We start from the raw sequence: 15250 nt of genomic DNA, 5'->3' as shown, positions 1-15250 counted from the left end.
TTGACATTGACGACATCATGAACCCTCCATCGCTTTATGTAGCAGTAATTATGCATGGACACTGCAAGTGCATTGGTGCATAGGTCCTCGAGTCATGTGTAATGAGTTGGGTTTCTCATTGCGAGTATCTGCGCATGAAAGCCGTGCGGATCAGCATCAAAGCATCATCGTGTGCGGATCAGCATCAAAGCATCATCGTGCGGATCAGCATCCAAGCGTGCACTTGTACTTGATAACCGCTCTTGTATGAAAAGTCCTTCGAAACTATCGAATGCAACAATTCACAGTCAGGCATGAATACCAACAATTCTGCATCAATAATGGAAAGCTTCGGAAACAATTCGACTGAAATTGTACCGTTTGATGAACGTATTCTGTCGGTACCTGAGATCTTCATCTTCGTGGTGTTTCCGGTCGGTCTCCTAACCAACTGCGTTTTTCTCTCGTTCATCGCACGCAACAGATCACTCCGGACTCCGTTCAATATTTTCTTGTCCAACCTATCCGTGGGTGGTGTCATCTTCTTGATTCTGGCGCTGTCCTTCACGTGCGTCGGCGACAAGGAAGATCCCTTTTTGCGCGGGTTCTGCTTCATGTTTGCCGTCTCCTACGTGGCTACTAGCTTGTTTGTCACCATCGTGGCCATCGAACGCTTCCTCGCCGTGTGTTTCCCGTTGAGGTACTCGATCCTCGTCAATGACAGACATCGAGCTGGAAAGATCTCTGCCGTGGCCTGGCTGACTGCTGCAGTTTGTGGTGGTCTGGTCAAACTGGTGGTGTCCCTCTTCAGCTTCCACCAGGATGCTCTCCTCCTTGTCATCGTCTTCTTTTGTGTGGTATTCCTAACTACCAACAGTGTCTTGTACACCGTCACACTTTGGCGTCTGTGGAAGCGTCCCCTGGCCTCGTCACTGGTTCAACGCCGCGTCGTCATCAAGTTGGCGATCACTGCAGGTGTGGTGTTTGCAATCGACACCACGCACGTCATATACATCATCTTACATTACTTCTTGGAGGAAAAATTGAACAAGACCTCCTTTGAGATGATCGTACTGGCTCTGAATGCGGCTAATTCGACCATTAACCCCCTCATGTACGGCTTGGTCAACAGCGACTTGAAGGAGCTGTCCTGGAGGAATGTTCTCGGGAGATGGTGCTTCGCCAAGAGACGAGCCCAGGAGCCTGTGGAGAATCAGCCACCATCTCGCTCTTTCAGAAGGACATTTGACATGTCAACTGATCGATCTCCAATGCAGACTCTTGATCAGTAACTATGCTACGACTGCTGCAAGAGGATCCATTTTGTAAAATTGTATACATACGTATAATGTATATGTTTTTGCCTGTCAAAACAATTTGGACATGTGGCAAGACGCTACGATTTCTGCGCAGTACTTACTGTTCCACTGTAACTACATGTATTTTAATTTCACTTGCAGCACTAATGTTACCCTGAATTTTGTTTAAAAATGGGTTTAATACATACCTTCTCTTAAAGGACGTTTGAAATTGTTTCGTTGTTTTTAATATTTAGTCTGTGAAAAAACTTGCTCTTGAATTTAAGATCTTCCGGGGAATTATACTGCAAGGAAAATAATATAAGCTATTACAAATAATGTTTGACCTATTCTGTGACTCTGGTAAAAAGCCAACATACAGTTCGTTTAGTTTGTTTTGAATTTGAATTTCTAGCTGAAAATTCTGTTCGATTGCTTTTGATAGTAATTTGCTGTGCATAAATCTTCTTTCCAGCTAAGCCCACGTTATATTTATCTCGTTGCATTATCGAAGAGTAAACATCTTGTGATTTATATTGCTCAGAGGCTCCGATATAATTATGAAAACATGAACTGTTGCATTCTTCAAATAGCTCGCCGTTATTGCCTCCCATGAATATCTCTTGATGTAGAGAAGAACATAATGGTGAACAGAAACGTTTTCGTTTCTATGTTGTGTTTACAATTTCACTTCGCATTACATTTTGTGCAATGCGAAAGCCCTTCAGTGCTGACTTCGCATGTAAAATCTCATTCAATATTAATATATATACCACGTACGGCTGACTGTAAAATCACTTCCCTGAATTTCACACTGCATGTAATATTAAAGCTGTATGTTAAAGACTGCATAGAATCGTGATAAATCACCATGGCATGGCCTAGTGCACGTTTCCAATTAGCGGGAAAACGATTGACGGCAAATCACTAACCAGCGATTGCCATGCCCCCTTTAAACTAATCAAAATTGATGCAGAGAAGTAATTTTCTCCCTCTATGCCTACCTGTAATCCGTTGGGTTTAATTACTACCTGATTTGAACTTGGACTTTCATTGTGCGTCGACACAGCGTACCTATAAATCGGTTAAAGTTGTTTTTGTTATTTTACTGTAAAACAAACAAGAGGTGGTTTTTTTTTATCTCAGAATCACAAAAACACATAGATGTTATAATAATAATAATTTCAAATTAGGTTTTGCCCTTCACCGACGTTTTTAAACACTGTATACTCAGTGTGTTACCTCCCGAGTGAAAGTTGGAAAAAATCACTCGGGTGGGACTCGAACCCACGACCTCCTGCCTTCGTTAGCTCGGTGGTCGAGTGGTAAGACATCTGCACTAGAAGGCAGGAGGTCCTGGGTTCGAGTCCCACCCGAGTGATTTTTTCCAACTTTCACTCGGGAGGTAACACACTGAGTATACAGTGTTTAAAAACGTCGGTGAAGGGCAAAACCTAATTTTATTTATATCACCCCGACGCAAAATTCCATCTTATAATAATAATTTCATCTATAATTTTATCAGATGTTATATGTGACTGATCACCACACAATTAGCTTAAAGTCGGACTTTTTCAGAAGTGAGATACATGTATCTAAATATTTGGATTCTACTGAACAAGAGCTTTCCATTGGTAGGCCTATACGGCATTCCGAGGTACTGAAAGTTCAGAAATGGAAATAATATTATTGACCCCAAACTTTCATAGTTGAAGTTGTAAACTGATTTTCGAGAAAATTCGCATGACAATAGTCTGATATGTTTGTCAGAACGAACAAAATTGCGGAAAAGTAAAACAGGACACACAGATAAAGGTTCACCTGAAAACAAAGAAATCGACCACCCTTTCAAACTTGGTTTTTGGGCCCACTTAACTGCAAAAAGGCAATTTCCAACTGTTGGCTCATGTTGCGTTGATGACAGGTCATATATTTCACAGTATCAATTAAATGTCAAGTGTCACATTTTCATGAGTGGTAATTTATTGATTAGCCAATAAGTCAACGGGTCGTGTAGAAATGGATTTCAGTTGATGTAACTTTATCGGTTATCACTGTAGACATATACCATTATAGAAAGCAATAATGGCTCGGATCATCATTCATGAGAACATGAGAACCCATTAACCTGAATGATAGACCAATTTTACCAAATGTTGGGGCAGTCGGCTCAGGTTGTAAAAAAAAGTATAGATTTCTAAGTGTACTGTGTGTCACTGCTATCAACGTCATAATGACGTCACTAGCAGTTGCATCAATACTTCAATTCCAGCCATTCGTCGACGACCTATTGTCGGTGGTATAGCTTGGCGCGCGAACAGTGTAGGTTCCTAGCTAAAGAAAACTGTTTTGTATACAGAACAAGGCGAAATTACCTGAAATCGTCCATGACAGTCAGGAAGAAGAACGGACTGGTGTACGTGTGCATATATCATGTTTTCGATAGATCATGGTTCTTTTTGATCTAGACATGTCAAGTGAGGTAATGAACGCCAGCAATGCCAACCTTAGTCAGTATGCGTTAGGGAACATCTCAACTACGCCAATATTGTCCTACTACGGAGCAGGTGAACTGACTGTTGCAGGAGTTATTGTCGTGGTGCTCTTTCCAGTTGGTCTTCTGTCTAACTGCTCTTTTCTCTTTGTCGTCCTTTGCATCCGGTCGATGCGGACACCTTTTAACACGTTTCTGTCCAATCTCGCCGTGGCAGAAATCTCCTTACTAACCTTGGTCCTCGTCAGAACTTTGACTGCCGGTAACAACGAGACAGAGGAGACATTTTCAGGTAGCAATGAGACGGAGGAAACTTTTCCTGAAAACACCGACGAGGATGGGACTTTTCCTATCATCGTCTTTGCAATGATGGGCGCATGCTTTGCATCCAATCTGTTTGTCACCGTCGCTGCAGCCGAGCGATATCTAGCCGTGTGTGCCCCGATGAAATACGTCCTGATCGCCCGCGACCAGCGGCGGGCCGTCAAAATAAGCCTTGGTGTCTGGTTGGCAGATGGAATCTACGTGGCTTTGTTCGCACTAACAGTTCACCTATTCGACCGGCAGATCAAAATAGCCCTTTTTGTTCTGTATGTTGTCATCTTTCTGACAATCCTTGTAGCAGACAGCTTCTTTTACTTGAGTATTCTCAAGAGGTTGAGGAAGCGCCCTTCGTCGGTCCATCAAAGGCGCATCGTGATCAAGTTGGCCGCCACTGCGTTAGTGATCTACGCCAATGCCACGGTGCATGCCACATTGATGATTACAATGCACTTAATACATACGGAGATTGGAAGTAGCATCGTTCGTAATGTCTTCTTACTTTCCAAGGTTATGACGTCTACGATCAGCCCTCTTGTCCATGGTTTCCTTAGCTTGGACCTTCATGAGCTCTCGGCGAAAATCGTTTTCCGCAGTTGTTGTCAAAGAGAGCCTTGAACGCCAGGGTAGTCAGTCCGTCGCGTCCAGTATAAACAGAATGATGCATGCAACTTTGTTATCAGTAAATGAATTGTCTGGTTTATTCAAACAAAGATATATGCAACCTCAACCCATACGCAGCAACGTTTTGTCGATAACTGATCACTTTTATTGAGACTGATTCACTGATTACATTCATTACGACTGTTGCATAAACTAAATCATAGAGTTTATTTGAAAATATCGGTGTTGATACCATGAAGTAAGGTTAAATATAAGTCTAATAACGAGTTTTGTGTGATACATCAGCAGAATGAATTAAGTCGCTGTGCACGTGCAATCTTTGCCACGTACCCCATCGGAAAAACAAAAGCAAAACTTTAATAGCTTCAACCACCCATGGAAACTCTACTTTGAATGTTGTTATGGAGTAAAAAGTGAAATGTGACGGTGCTATTGACAAGCTAATTAAGAATGAAGTGTCTGTTATTCAAAGTACATGAGTTAAAGCGATGCACTTTTCTTAAATTGACTGTGCAACTTTCGACTCCTCTTAAATATGTACAAAGTATTTGACATGCATTTTGGTTAATTGTATTGACATGTGCACTTCTTTACACATTTTAAATTGTCCATGCTATACCGGACAACTGAGAAAGCTGTTGCTGTAATGTCATTTCAGGAAGACACTGTTCAGTTTAGGGGTTTGCAGTTCAAATTGTGAACCCAAAAATTGGCTCACTGAAAATATATGTGAGAAAGGGTTGCTTATTGGCTTACTGCCATGTAATTGCACAACAAATCACGAAAGAAAAGAACAGTTTTGACGTACAGCGAATATCCAAAATTGTAGCAACCTGTTTTTGTGCTGAAATAGCAGTAACATTGAGGTTTCTGCCTAGTCTGGTTCCCAGACCAAAAGATTCCGACTATTCCTGATGAATCTTAGGTCAGGTAGCCTCCGGTAATACAATGTATTACAATTTACATCACGTGACTAAAACGGGAGGAATTCCTCCTTTTTCCGAAACTGTCCGAAGTTTGCCGAATTCATTTCGTCGACAATCGGATAGTGTCCGAGTATTTCCGAGTATAATATAGGTTTTATTAACTGCTAATTGCTTATTAAAAACTTTAAAAAACTAGTAGATAATTAATATCTATTGCTTTTATTTAGAAAACTTGAAATTCAACAACGATTTTGCACTCGGATCGTATACGAGGGGCGAACTTTTTGCTGCGTCATGCACTAGTTTGAATTTGACGACCGTTACCGGCATTTTCCAAAACGCGGCGTGGTCTTAATTCGGCTCCGCCTGCTAACAGTGCTGTTTGGGTGTCCAACTTTGAAGATTCCAGGTTAAAATTAGTCAATGTTGTTTTACAGAAGTATTAAACTGTATATCATAACTGTATGATATATGAAGCAAGTGATTTATTTTTAAAAAAATTATCGGAACATTAAAAGCTTTATGTGATAAAGCGAATTCGGAAACGAAGTCGAGCTTGAAAAAGGGCCGTCAATGTCGTCATGTTTATTTTTAGCCATGGAGGCTGCCTGACCTACAATTTAGACGTGTAGACGTCGGGGAAAATTTTCAGGTCGGGGAACCAGACTAGTTTCTGCCCGGAATGACATCACAGTCTCGCTCATGAATATGGAAATTTGCATTAGCATAAAAAACAAATAGGCGCTAAAATACTGTTCAAAAAGGCAAGAAGAAAATTGAAAAGGAGGTTAAATGGGACAAAAAGGTGCATTTTCAAGGATAGCATTAAAAAGCATTGCTTGGGCGCCTTAAATGCTCAATTTATATATCAAAACTACATACAAGACTGCACTAGTAAAACAGGTTTATTGAGTTTGTGTTTGTTAAACTTCATTTTTTACGATTCTTTTTAAACCCATGTCCACGTTTATATGTATATTTACGTCGCATGTACATTTTGATATAATAACGCTTGTGTAATATTTTGAACACGACAGCTGTATTTTCACAGTGTTTGTAGTCCATTCACACTTCAGTTGTGGATTTGGAAGCGGTCAACGTTTCTTCAAGTCTTTCCTTTTCACCATCGTCCATTTCTGGCAGAGAAATATAGTCGTCCAATACATGCTACAAAACAAAACATATTGAACAAATCAGAGAGAATTCAACAAAGAGGTACTTGTTCTTTTATGTCGATTGTAATATTAAAAAATTGTGAGAGGGATGTTTTTAACAAATTACCGAAATGGGACTTCGCAAGCAATCAGTTGTAAGTTTGTTTAGTGATTGAACCCTCCGTTTCAAAATATGAGTTTTCTCAAATTTTGCTGGGAATAAAGTCACAAAATTAAAGTTCAGTATAAACCATCCATTCCGTATTTATATTTTCTAAGCTTTCTTATTGGCCGACTTTGTATGCCTGTTTTAACTTAAATGTCAAATTAAAAAAGGAACTAAAATTGACCTTATTCTTGACCTTGACCTTATTTAAACAAAGAGGGCGCTGTATAACATGTCATAGTTGGGTATAGAATCAAACGTGTATCCAGGGCTGTTGGTGTAATGTATTGTGGCCACAGTTTACAATGTTTGTTTTTATCAGATTAATTAAAAGCACAAAACTGCTTTAATAACCGAAATTTGATCTAGTGCTTGTACCCAGAAAATTGATTGTTACAGCGCCCTCAAGAGCTCCCCCAAAATGGCTGATTTTCTTATCCGACTAACAAAAATCCCACCTGTCTCGTCCGGGTTTCTGTAGGAACGAAGTCACTCTTGACTTTCCAGACCACAAGTCTTGGGTCCATTTTTGAGGTATCGTTTGCCCCTAGAAGACGAGAAAGAATAATGGATGCTATAGGCCTGGTAACTTACAATCCCCAAGACGGAACTGCATATTCACAATCAAAAATCCGAAGTGTTTATATTCCGTTTTATTTTATTTTATTTTATTTTTAAAAAGCATTCGTGTTTCAAGAAGAAGAAAGACTTTTGGTTTAAGTGTGCGGAAAGTCCTTTTTATTACCTGTGACCAAGGTAACGAAGAGTGCAACGATCGTGCTGATTGCAAAAGTTAAACCCGCAAACCATATTTTGTTCAACGTGAAAATTATTGGCGTCTGGTCAGGCCTGCAAAAAAAAAAAAAGAAAGAAAGAAAAAGAACAGAAAAAAATCAGCTTAATATACAATCACCAAGTCAAATGGGGATGTCACATGCTAAAGGTGCTCTGTTTTAACAAGGCAACCTCCAAAGACGTTTGGCAGCATGGGGAAAATGCAAAACCTCCTTGACATGTGCGTGTAGGGCACATCTGTTTAAGTGATGACAGAAATTGCTTCCTTGCCTGCAAATCACGTTTCAGTGACTGATCGCGCAATTCAATATGATGATCGGATACCGAGGGATATGATGACATGAAGGCGGCGATGTAGTAATAAATCCCACACGAAATACGTTCAAATTATCCTAATGGCCCATAATATTATACTCATTCGCGTGACAGCTACCGTAAAGCAGCTATAGATGGACGTTTTTTATGGCGCAATTTATAAATGAAATTTATACCATCGCAGTGTCTCATCATACTGTTTGATCCTCCCTATAATAAATTAGCTTTTAAAGAACGTGTTATTTGTTTGTTTTCTTTGTGTTTTTTTGTACGGCAAGTAATTTATAACACTGTCTTTCCCTAATGCAGTGTAATACTGACCTTTGGTTTTCGATATTTGACACAGTGATATTTGAATCCCATGCAGTCACTAACTGTGTGACTTCTGTGCCACTCAACTGAGTGTCGTTCAGGCAAAATTCTCCTGAAAGCTGCAGGTTCTGTGGAGGCGGAGCGTAGATAACACTCCCAATAGACATCGTCAGGGCTACCGCTAATCCAACAACGTATCCGGAAACAGCACCCTGTAAAAGTGCATAATTGAGAGCAACGTAAAAAAAGAAGTGTGACCTTATTGATCTGAGAAAGAATATACTAGCTGAAATTTCAAATGAGAATTTGTCAGTTTTGCCGAAAAGCTTTTACACGCGTGCTGTCTTCTAGAAACATTGGGCTTTTGGGTGAGGGTGGATTTCGTCACAAGCACTTCAATTTATCAGTGTATAAAAAGAATTAATCGTCGTCTAATTGTAGAGTATAAGTTTGGAGAATTAGAAACCCTGCACAATAGATCAAAACTATTAAAGAAATTTGTTTGGGTTTTGTTTGTTTGTTTGTTGGGGTGTTTGTATGTTTGTTTGGTTTTATTTATTTCATTATAAGGTTCAGTTGGGATGATTTTGCTGCGTTGCGTCATATTAATCAACATCATGTAAAAAAAAAAAAAAAAAAAAAACACCAGATTTTCGAGAAACATAAAATAGAACAATCCGCAACAAAACCACTTTCTGGCTTCATATAAATGACTTTGTGAAATCGAAGGATGAAGATTGATGTGTTTACAATCATTACACGCGAATTAATCATGCACTGGATATTGAATTTCCAATGAAAGCCTCATTTGACTTGACTGGTAGCCAATTTACAACGGCACTTTCGTTAATTTGAAATAACCAATTCATTAGCTTCTGGTCCACCTGTCACTGCTCATAGAGATAATTGATTTGATACCTTTGGTCCGCACCATGGAACAAATGCCCCGAGAACGTACAAGGCAAGCAAGGTACCATGGAAACCACCGTTCAATGTAACCATAACCTAATAATAAAAAAAAAAGAACAGGATAAATAATTGGTACTGAAATTGGTGAGGATGGCAAATTTTGATTATAGTGATTGGAAAATGTCAAATATTATAAACTGGTTTGATTTTTTTTCAGAGATTATGATTCCTACTTATAATTTGCGGCAAACGTTTAATGTTATAAGCTAAACACGTAAAGGCAGGGCCAGTAGCTGTGCATTTTTTTTTAATCTATAAAAAGTGCCAAAAATGATTGTACAATGCGATAAGAATGTTCATATACCGGGACTGCATCTCCAATAGCTGGTACGAGAAATGCTGAACCTAAGGTGATCACGGCAAACGCAACAACTGAAACCAAACGAGAAAACATGGATAAGGATTCCGTCCTCAATAAAACAAATTATTTGCATCATTAGGCAACCTATTTACTCTAATGATTAACGTCAATGAAGAGTTTGTTGTTTTAACTATGATGTTCAATAGTCTTAGCCGGCCAAAATGAGATTGATGCGCTTTCCCTTGTCTCCATCTTCAAAACTTGATAAAGTGAAAGCATTCATCCATTTCCACTATCTACAAGTGTTGTACTCGAGTCCATCACAAGTCTCTGCAAGTCCATCACAAGTCTATCGCAAGTCCTTCTGTCTCAAGTCAAGTCACTATATTTAATTGAGCTGTAACAAAAGCATTACATTGTTCTCGTCATCATGTTACTTGTCATGGACTCAACTACATTATGTTTATACAACACTGCTATTTACGACTGTGAGACCTCCAGGGAGTACCGCGTTAAATTGGTTTTTAGTATGTGTCATGCCAATTTGGTATAGCTTTTGGTATAGCTGTGTCATTGAAATTCACGTTTGCCTTCCGATAAGCGAGCCATATTTCCAGAACGTCGACTACATTGTATTGTCTTCCATCTATTAAAGCTTACCGATCATTTTCAGCACGATGGTATAGGTCGGATCTGACATCTCTTTCCAGATTGGTTTAACAAAGTGTTCACCCACGAGTGTTGCGTTAGCATTCAGTACAGAAGACAGTGTGCTACAAACAAATAAAGCATTTTTTTTAATTTGGCAAAGATTAAAACTGCTAGTGAAAGTCCTAATTAGACGCCATTGATTTGTTGTGAAATGGAAATTCCTCAACCGAGGATAAAAGTAAAATCCGTATAGAGCCTAGTGTGTATAACCCGTGGGGCCTGTTTCTGTCTCCTCAATCGCGTCCCGAGTCAGTCAGTCAGAAACTGAGCCTATTATTAAATTTCCTAAGCTGAGGCTTTCTAGTCTACCTCTGGTCTTGTTATTGACTATCACTGACCTGAGTGCTGCACCAAACAACCCTGCCAGCAGCAGACCTGGAACTGCCGGTAGATGACCAAAGACATCGACAACGAAATAGGGTACAATCTACAAGTAGAAAGAAGTATTCAACTTGCTTTTAACCAACTACCATGATGCTATGTTGACCGTTTGAATTTAGCAACCAATGTTGGTTTAATTGTTAATTAATGCAGTGGCGTATCATCTGGTGTGTATGTGGTGGAGGGGGGGGGGGTGAAGGGGGTATTTACCCCCAAAATTCTCTCTATGGCACGCACCCCTTTTCCCACGGGATGGGCGTGCCCTTTTTTTGTTCGTCCTGCGAACGTCGGCAATTGTACCGCCGTAAAGAGTGCCACCTATTGTCCAACAGTAACCATGATCGTCAGCTTTAAATAGCGCCCTCATATGAAGATGGTTCCCCCCTCCATCGCTTTTGATTTCATGGAGGCAGGGTGACTTACAGACGCTCAATGCGTCCTTTTTTTAGTGCACCCCCAATCAAAATGACCTTGCTACCCGCCTGTAAGAACTGAAGTCCAAGTTAATCTCCATGCTATTCGTTAACAAATATTGCTAACTCTAGTGGATGCAATACATTTAACAACTAAACTGTCTGAAAAGTGCGCATCAATTTAATCATGCATGGAAGAATTTCGAAAGCTGCGTGAATATTGTCTTCTTGGACATGATGAAATTAATTGACCGACTATTTAGAGAAACAAATATGCACCTGGTCATTTTTGGTGGTGTATCCCAGCGTAAGAGGGTCACAGCCTTCGTAATACGCGTAGATGGTGAAGCCTGCCAGAATGAGCAGCACAACGAAGATAAACTCGCCAACAATGTAGCCAACAATGCATCTGAAATACAAACCAATCACACACAATAGCCTTTGACTTATTTCAAATTATCTAGAAACCTTTTGGCAGGTCACGTTTGCAAATGAAAAAAAAAGATCCTGTCAAAATCTTTAACATTTTTCATTTGTATATTTCAGGTCAATCCAATCAGGCAGCAGTTTGCAGCGATTATGATTATTCACTTATTTTTTTACGAAAATAAAAAAAGTAAATGAAAACGATGACAATACTTTAACCATTTTGAAATCTTACATCCTGGCCATCCAACTTATTTTTATAGTGGGGTCTCAGTTGTGAATCTTAAAGAAATGGTAGATTGTTTGAATTATGCCAGTGGTTTCTTCATCGTTGTCACTTACGCTCTAGCAACGGCCTCTGATTTGCAGACTACGAACCGTTGGACCATGTACTGATTGTTGATCGTCCAATTGATGTACGTGATCTGCCCGACGGTGAATCCCCAGCCATTGTAGAAGTCAGTAAAATCCATATCAAACCTTCAAAGAAATGTATTAATATAAATGCTGCAATATTATCACCTGCGCCCTTTTTGACACTGATACTTTGTGACCCGATACTGGGTCAAGATGACACTTTTGCCGACCCGTTTGCCATCATTTCCGGGTCAAAATTACCCGGAAATGATGTCAAAAAGTGTCAGAAAAGTATCAGGTGAAATACAGGGTGGCGGTAATTATCAGTATGGTGAAGATTGTTTGTTTTTGAAGATGGCAAAATAGATTATGGGGTCGTTAAGTTATTTGAAATTTGATATGATTGTAGAACCTCATGATTGGTGATAAGAAAGCACGATGCTAGTTTAATAGTGATTCATGGTTCAGGGTATATATGAGATTATAATACTCGAAGAAGTTGGTTCTTTGTCCCTCTGATGCTATTCTCCACACATTCCCGAAGCCATCCAGCTCCATGCTGCCTTTGATGATGATTGCGATGACTGCCGCTAGCATGAGGATCATTTGAAGACTGTCTGTCCAAAGCACGGCTTTGATTCCACCCTTAAAAAAGAAAGGTAGATGAATGTTAAAAGAAAAAAAAATTAGGGAAGATGGAATGTTAATTTCTGGGTAACATAAGACTCATAACCAGCAAAAGTGCTGCAGCACTTTTTTTTAAATTGTTGTTTAAATTAACGTCAACACAAATTTTTATAAATAATTAAATGCCACATTAGCTTTGGGGTACCGAAAATGATGTCAATATAAAGAAAAGAGAAAAAACTACAGACTAAAGGTATACAGTAGTTTGTACCCCAGCTACCAATAACATGCAGGTACATTTGTGTTTGGCTTTGGTCGGGACAGGGTCCCAGACAAGATTCCACCTTATCGTCTGTGCGTTTTGTGTCAACGTATTACATTTTATAACTTACTATGACAGTGTAAATAGCGCACACTATGCAGGAACCAACGATAGCGGCCTCAAGACTAATACCAGTCACTGTAAACCAAATAAAATAACGGTCAAAAAAGGTTATCAATTGCTAAATATGCTTGCGTCTAGACTGTATGTTTTTGTAATTTAATCGGACTACAGGTGTTTAGGAGCGAGATAAATATTCGAAGGTAAATCTCGTCAACAAATTTAATCCCTGGCCTTTAATCGAAATTTAAAGAGTTTATGTGCTGTCAACTGACAAAAAATGAACTTTTGTCTTTGTTTCGCTTGTTGGGGTCGTAGGCCTATGGTGTTTGTTGTTTGTTTTGTTTCTACTATTTGGGAAGATGTTGAAATTGTCATACTGAAACGAGAACGCAATGAACATTTGTTACAAGTAATTGACTTAACAGATCTTACCTGCAGTAACAGCGACGCATGCAGTGTATGTAATCAATCCGAGATAAAGAAGCTGCCAAAATTAAGCAGAAAAAGACCCACGTTGCATTAGGCCAACTAGAAAAAAAATAGGTTCTCGTCCGAACTTTTTGAGAAATTGAAGTATAGGCCCAGCCTCAGCCGGTTGTGTACAAACTCAAAAAGAGTTGATAACATGTCGGCCATCGACCTAGCTAGTGATAAACCTAACCCTAAATTGTAGGGTTAGGGCCACGAAGGCTGCAAATTATCCTGGAACTGCTAAAGGTGACGGACCAGGTTTAATATTGTTGGAAACCTGTTACAGAACAGAGCTACCGAAATCATAGAATTCCTCCTAAATTTTTAACAACGGTTAATTGGAGAAGTACATGGAGATTGTAGGCCTATATGGAGTCTAAGTAAATTTAATCGCATAGGATTACATAGTGTTATCATGTGCGAATTGTTGCAAATTCACTGACCTCTAGATGTTTTAATTTAGGTGAATTGATGAAGCTTTGAGCTCTTTTAGGTAACATGGCCTCGATGACTCGAGTCAGTAGGCCTAAAAGCTGTTGTGTTGTCAATTTGCGTATGTTTCGCGTTTGGTCTGTAACTCTGCCTTAAATCATATTGTCAAAGCTGTAAGGAAATACTCACTGTAAAAAGAAGAAATGATATGATTCCACATATCTGGACAACAGTATTGAAGCGAAGGTCGAGGTACTGTATGGTGGAATGGAATAACCAAAGACTGCAAAAGTTACAAGACAGTTCCCATATGAAACCTTTTAAATATTTCATTGCCATTGTCGTATTTTTTTTTTTAGAATTAATTTATAAACTTGACTTTACAACTGCCATTTGATGCTTTTAATCAAGTAAATTGGAATTTAGGGTCACTTCATCGATGTTTTTGATAAAGATCAGATTTTTCAGCTTGCAAAAAAACAAATGTAAGTCTGTTACTGTTTGCGTGTTCAATCTTTCTAAGCATTCTTAAAGAATTATGCTGAGGCACAAGTTGGTGGGATTACCGTGTAGACAGACGTCATGCCAAGTCTGTAGTACATTGGCATGAAGAATAGCATAGAAAGCACTGCACCCAATGTCATGGGAAGCATAAACCATATCAGCATTGGACCGTGGTAGTACACATCCGCTGGGATTCCCTGCACTGAAATACCAGACGAGAAACTGGCGATCAGGGACAGCGTGGCCGGGAGGAATGACATCTGACGATTAGCGAGGATGTACTCGGACGAGGTGCGCTGTCGATCGCCGCTCAAGCCGTAGTACAAGCCTATGGCTAGCGACGCCAATAGCATTCCGCCGCATACAATGTAATCAGGAGCTTCGAAGTAGGAACGTGTGCCGAATTGTTCCGCCATTGTGTACAAGCGGCGAAGTCACCTACTAGACCTTATCTATATATATAAGAGAGAAGTTTACTCGCCCCCGAGACGATGTTTGCTCATGAAAGGATCCGAGACTGCGGGCTCCCGCGGCGCCAAAATCGCTCCACGTCCGTGGAAAAATGCGGAGGGTGTCTTCCGCCGGGTCGGACGCTTCGGGTCGTCCTAATTTTCCCGTACGGACCGGCGATCCGTTTCGTCGAATTTTCGTGACTGCGTTTTGCACAGGAATTTGCTGTCGTGTGCGCTTTCACGTTGACTGCCTGGTCGCCCCCCGTGCTGGCTTTCCTGCGTGCCTAGACTGTGCGAGGTCAACGTAGGGGTTTCGTTTACGTGTTCTACTCGGCTGTTCTGCAAAAGTGTTCACCAAACTTTAGTATGGGGTGACCTTGGTAAAATATTTTTTGTCCATGGTGCGTGGCCACCAAGTGTCCCTATTCTTTCATGTG

General features: G+C 40.0%; 3 protein-coding genes and 1 long non-coding RNA gene across 4 annotated transcripts; 2 read left to right on the top strand and 2 right to left on the bottom strand.

Annotated features, from left to right (window-relative positions):
• The first annotated feature begins 16 nt into the window (after positions 1–16).
• On the top strand, positions 17–2424 carry LOC119744579 (olfactory receptor 2K2-like). Its single transcript, XM_038220575.1, has one exon. It carries the CDS (start codon positions 294–296, stop codon positions 1269–1271), a length of 978 nt encoding a protein of 325 aa, XP_038076503.1. The 5' UTR covers positions 17–293; the 3' UTR covers positions 1272–2424.
• Positions 2425–3747: 1323 nt separating this feature from the next.
• Positions 3748–4710, top strand: LOC119745007 (olfactory receptor 11A1-like). The gene has a single exon (XM_038221233.1). It carries the CDS (start codon positions 3748–3750, stop codon positions 4708–4710), a length of 963 nt encoding a protein of 320 aa, XP_038077161.1.
• A 1592-nt stretch (positions 4711–6302) lies between these two features.
• On the bottom strand, positions 6303–7807 carry LOC119744472. Its single transcript, XR_005273568.1, has 3 exons — positions 7708–7807; positions 7421–7509; positions 6303–6809 (listed from the first exon to the last, which is right to left on the bottom strand). It is a non-coding gene; the product is annotated as an uncharacterized LOC119744472 (long non-coding RNA).
• Positions 7806–14883, bottom strand: LOC119745006 (sodium-coupled monocarboxylate transporter 2-like). Its single transcript, XM_038221232.1, has 13 exons — positions 14424–14883; positions 14047–14112; positions 13387–13438; positions 12962–13029; positions 12433–12587; positions 11928–12065; positions 11439–11568; positions 10704–10792; positions 10315–10427; positions 9658–9725; positions 9303–9389; positions 8390–8596; positions 7806–7811 (listed from the first exon to the last, which is right to left on the bottom strand). Exons 1-13 carry the CDS (start codon positions 14775–14777, stop codon positions 7806–7808), a joined length of 1533 nt encoding a protein of 510 aa, XP_038077160.1. The 5' UTR covers positions 14778–14883.
• Between the last annotated feature and the right edge of the window lie 367 nt (positions 14884–15250).

The sequence above is a fragment of the Patiria miniata genome, unplaced genomic scaffold (genome assembly GCF_015706575.1).
Source record: "Patiria miniata isolate m_02_andy unplaced genomic scaffold, ASM1570657v1 HiC_scaffold_7, whole genome shotgun sequence".
Lineage (NCBI taxonomy): Eukaryota > Metazoa > Echinodermata > Asteroidea > Valvatida > Asterinidae > Patiria > Patiria miniata.
This window is presented reverse-complemented; position numbering and strand designations above follow the sequence as displayed.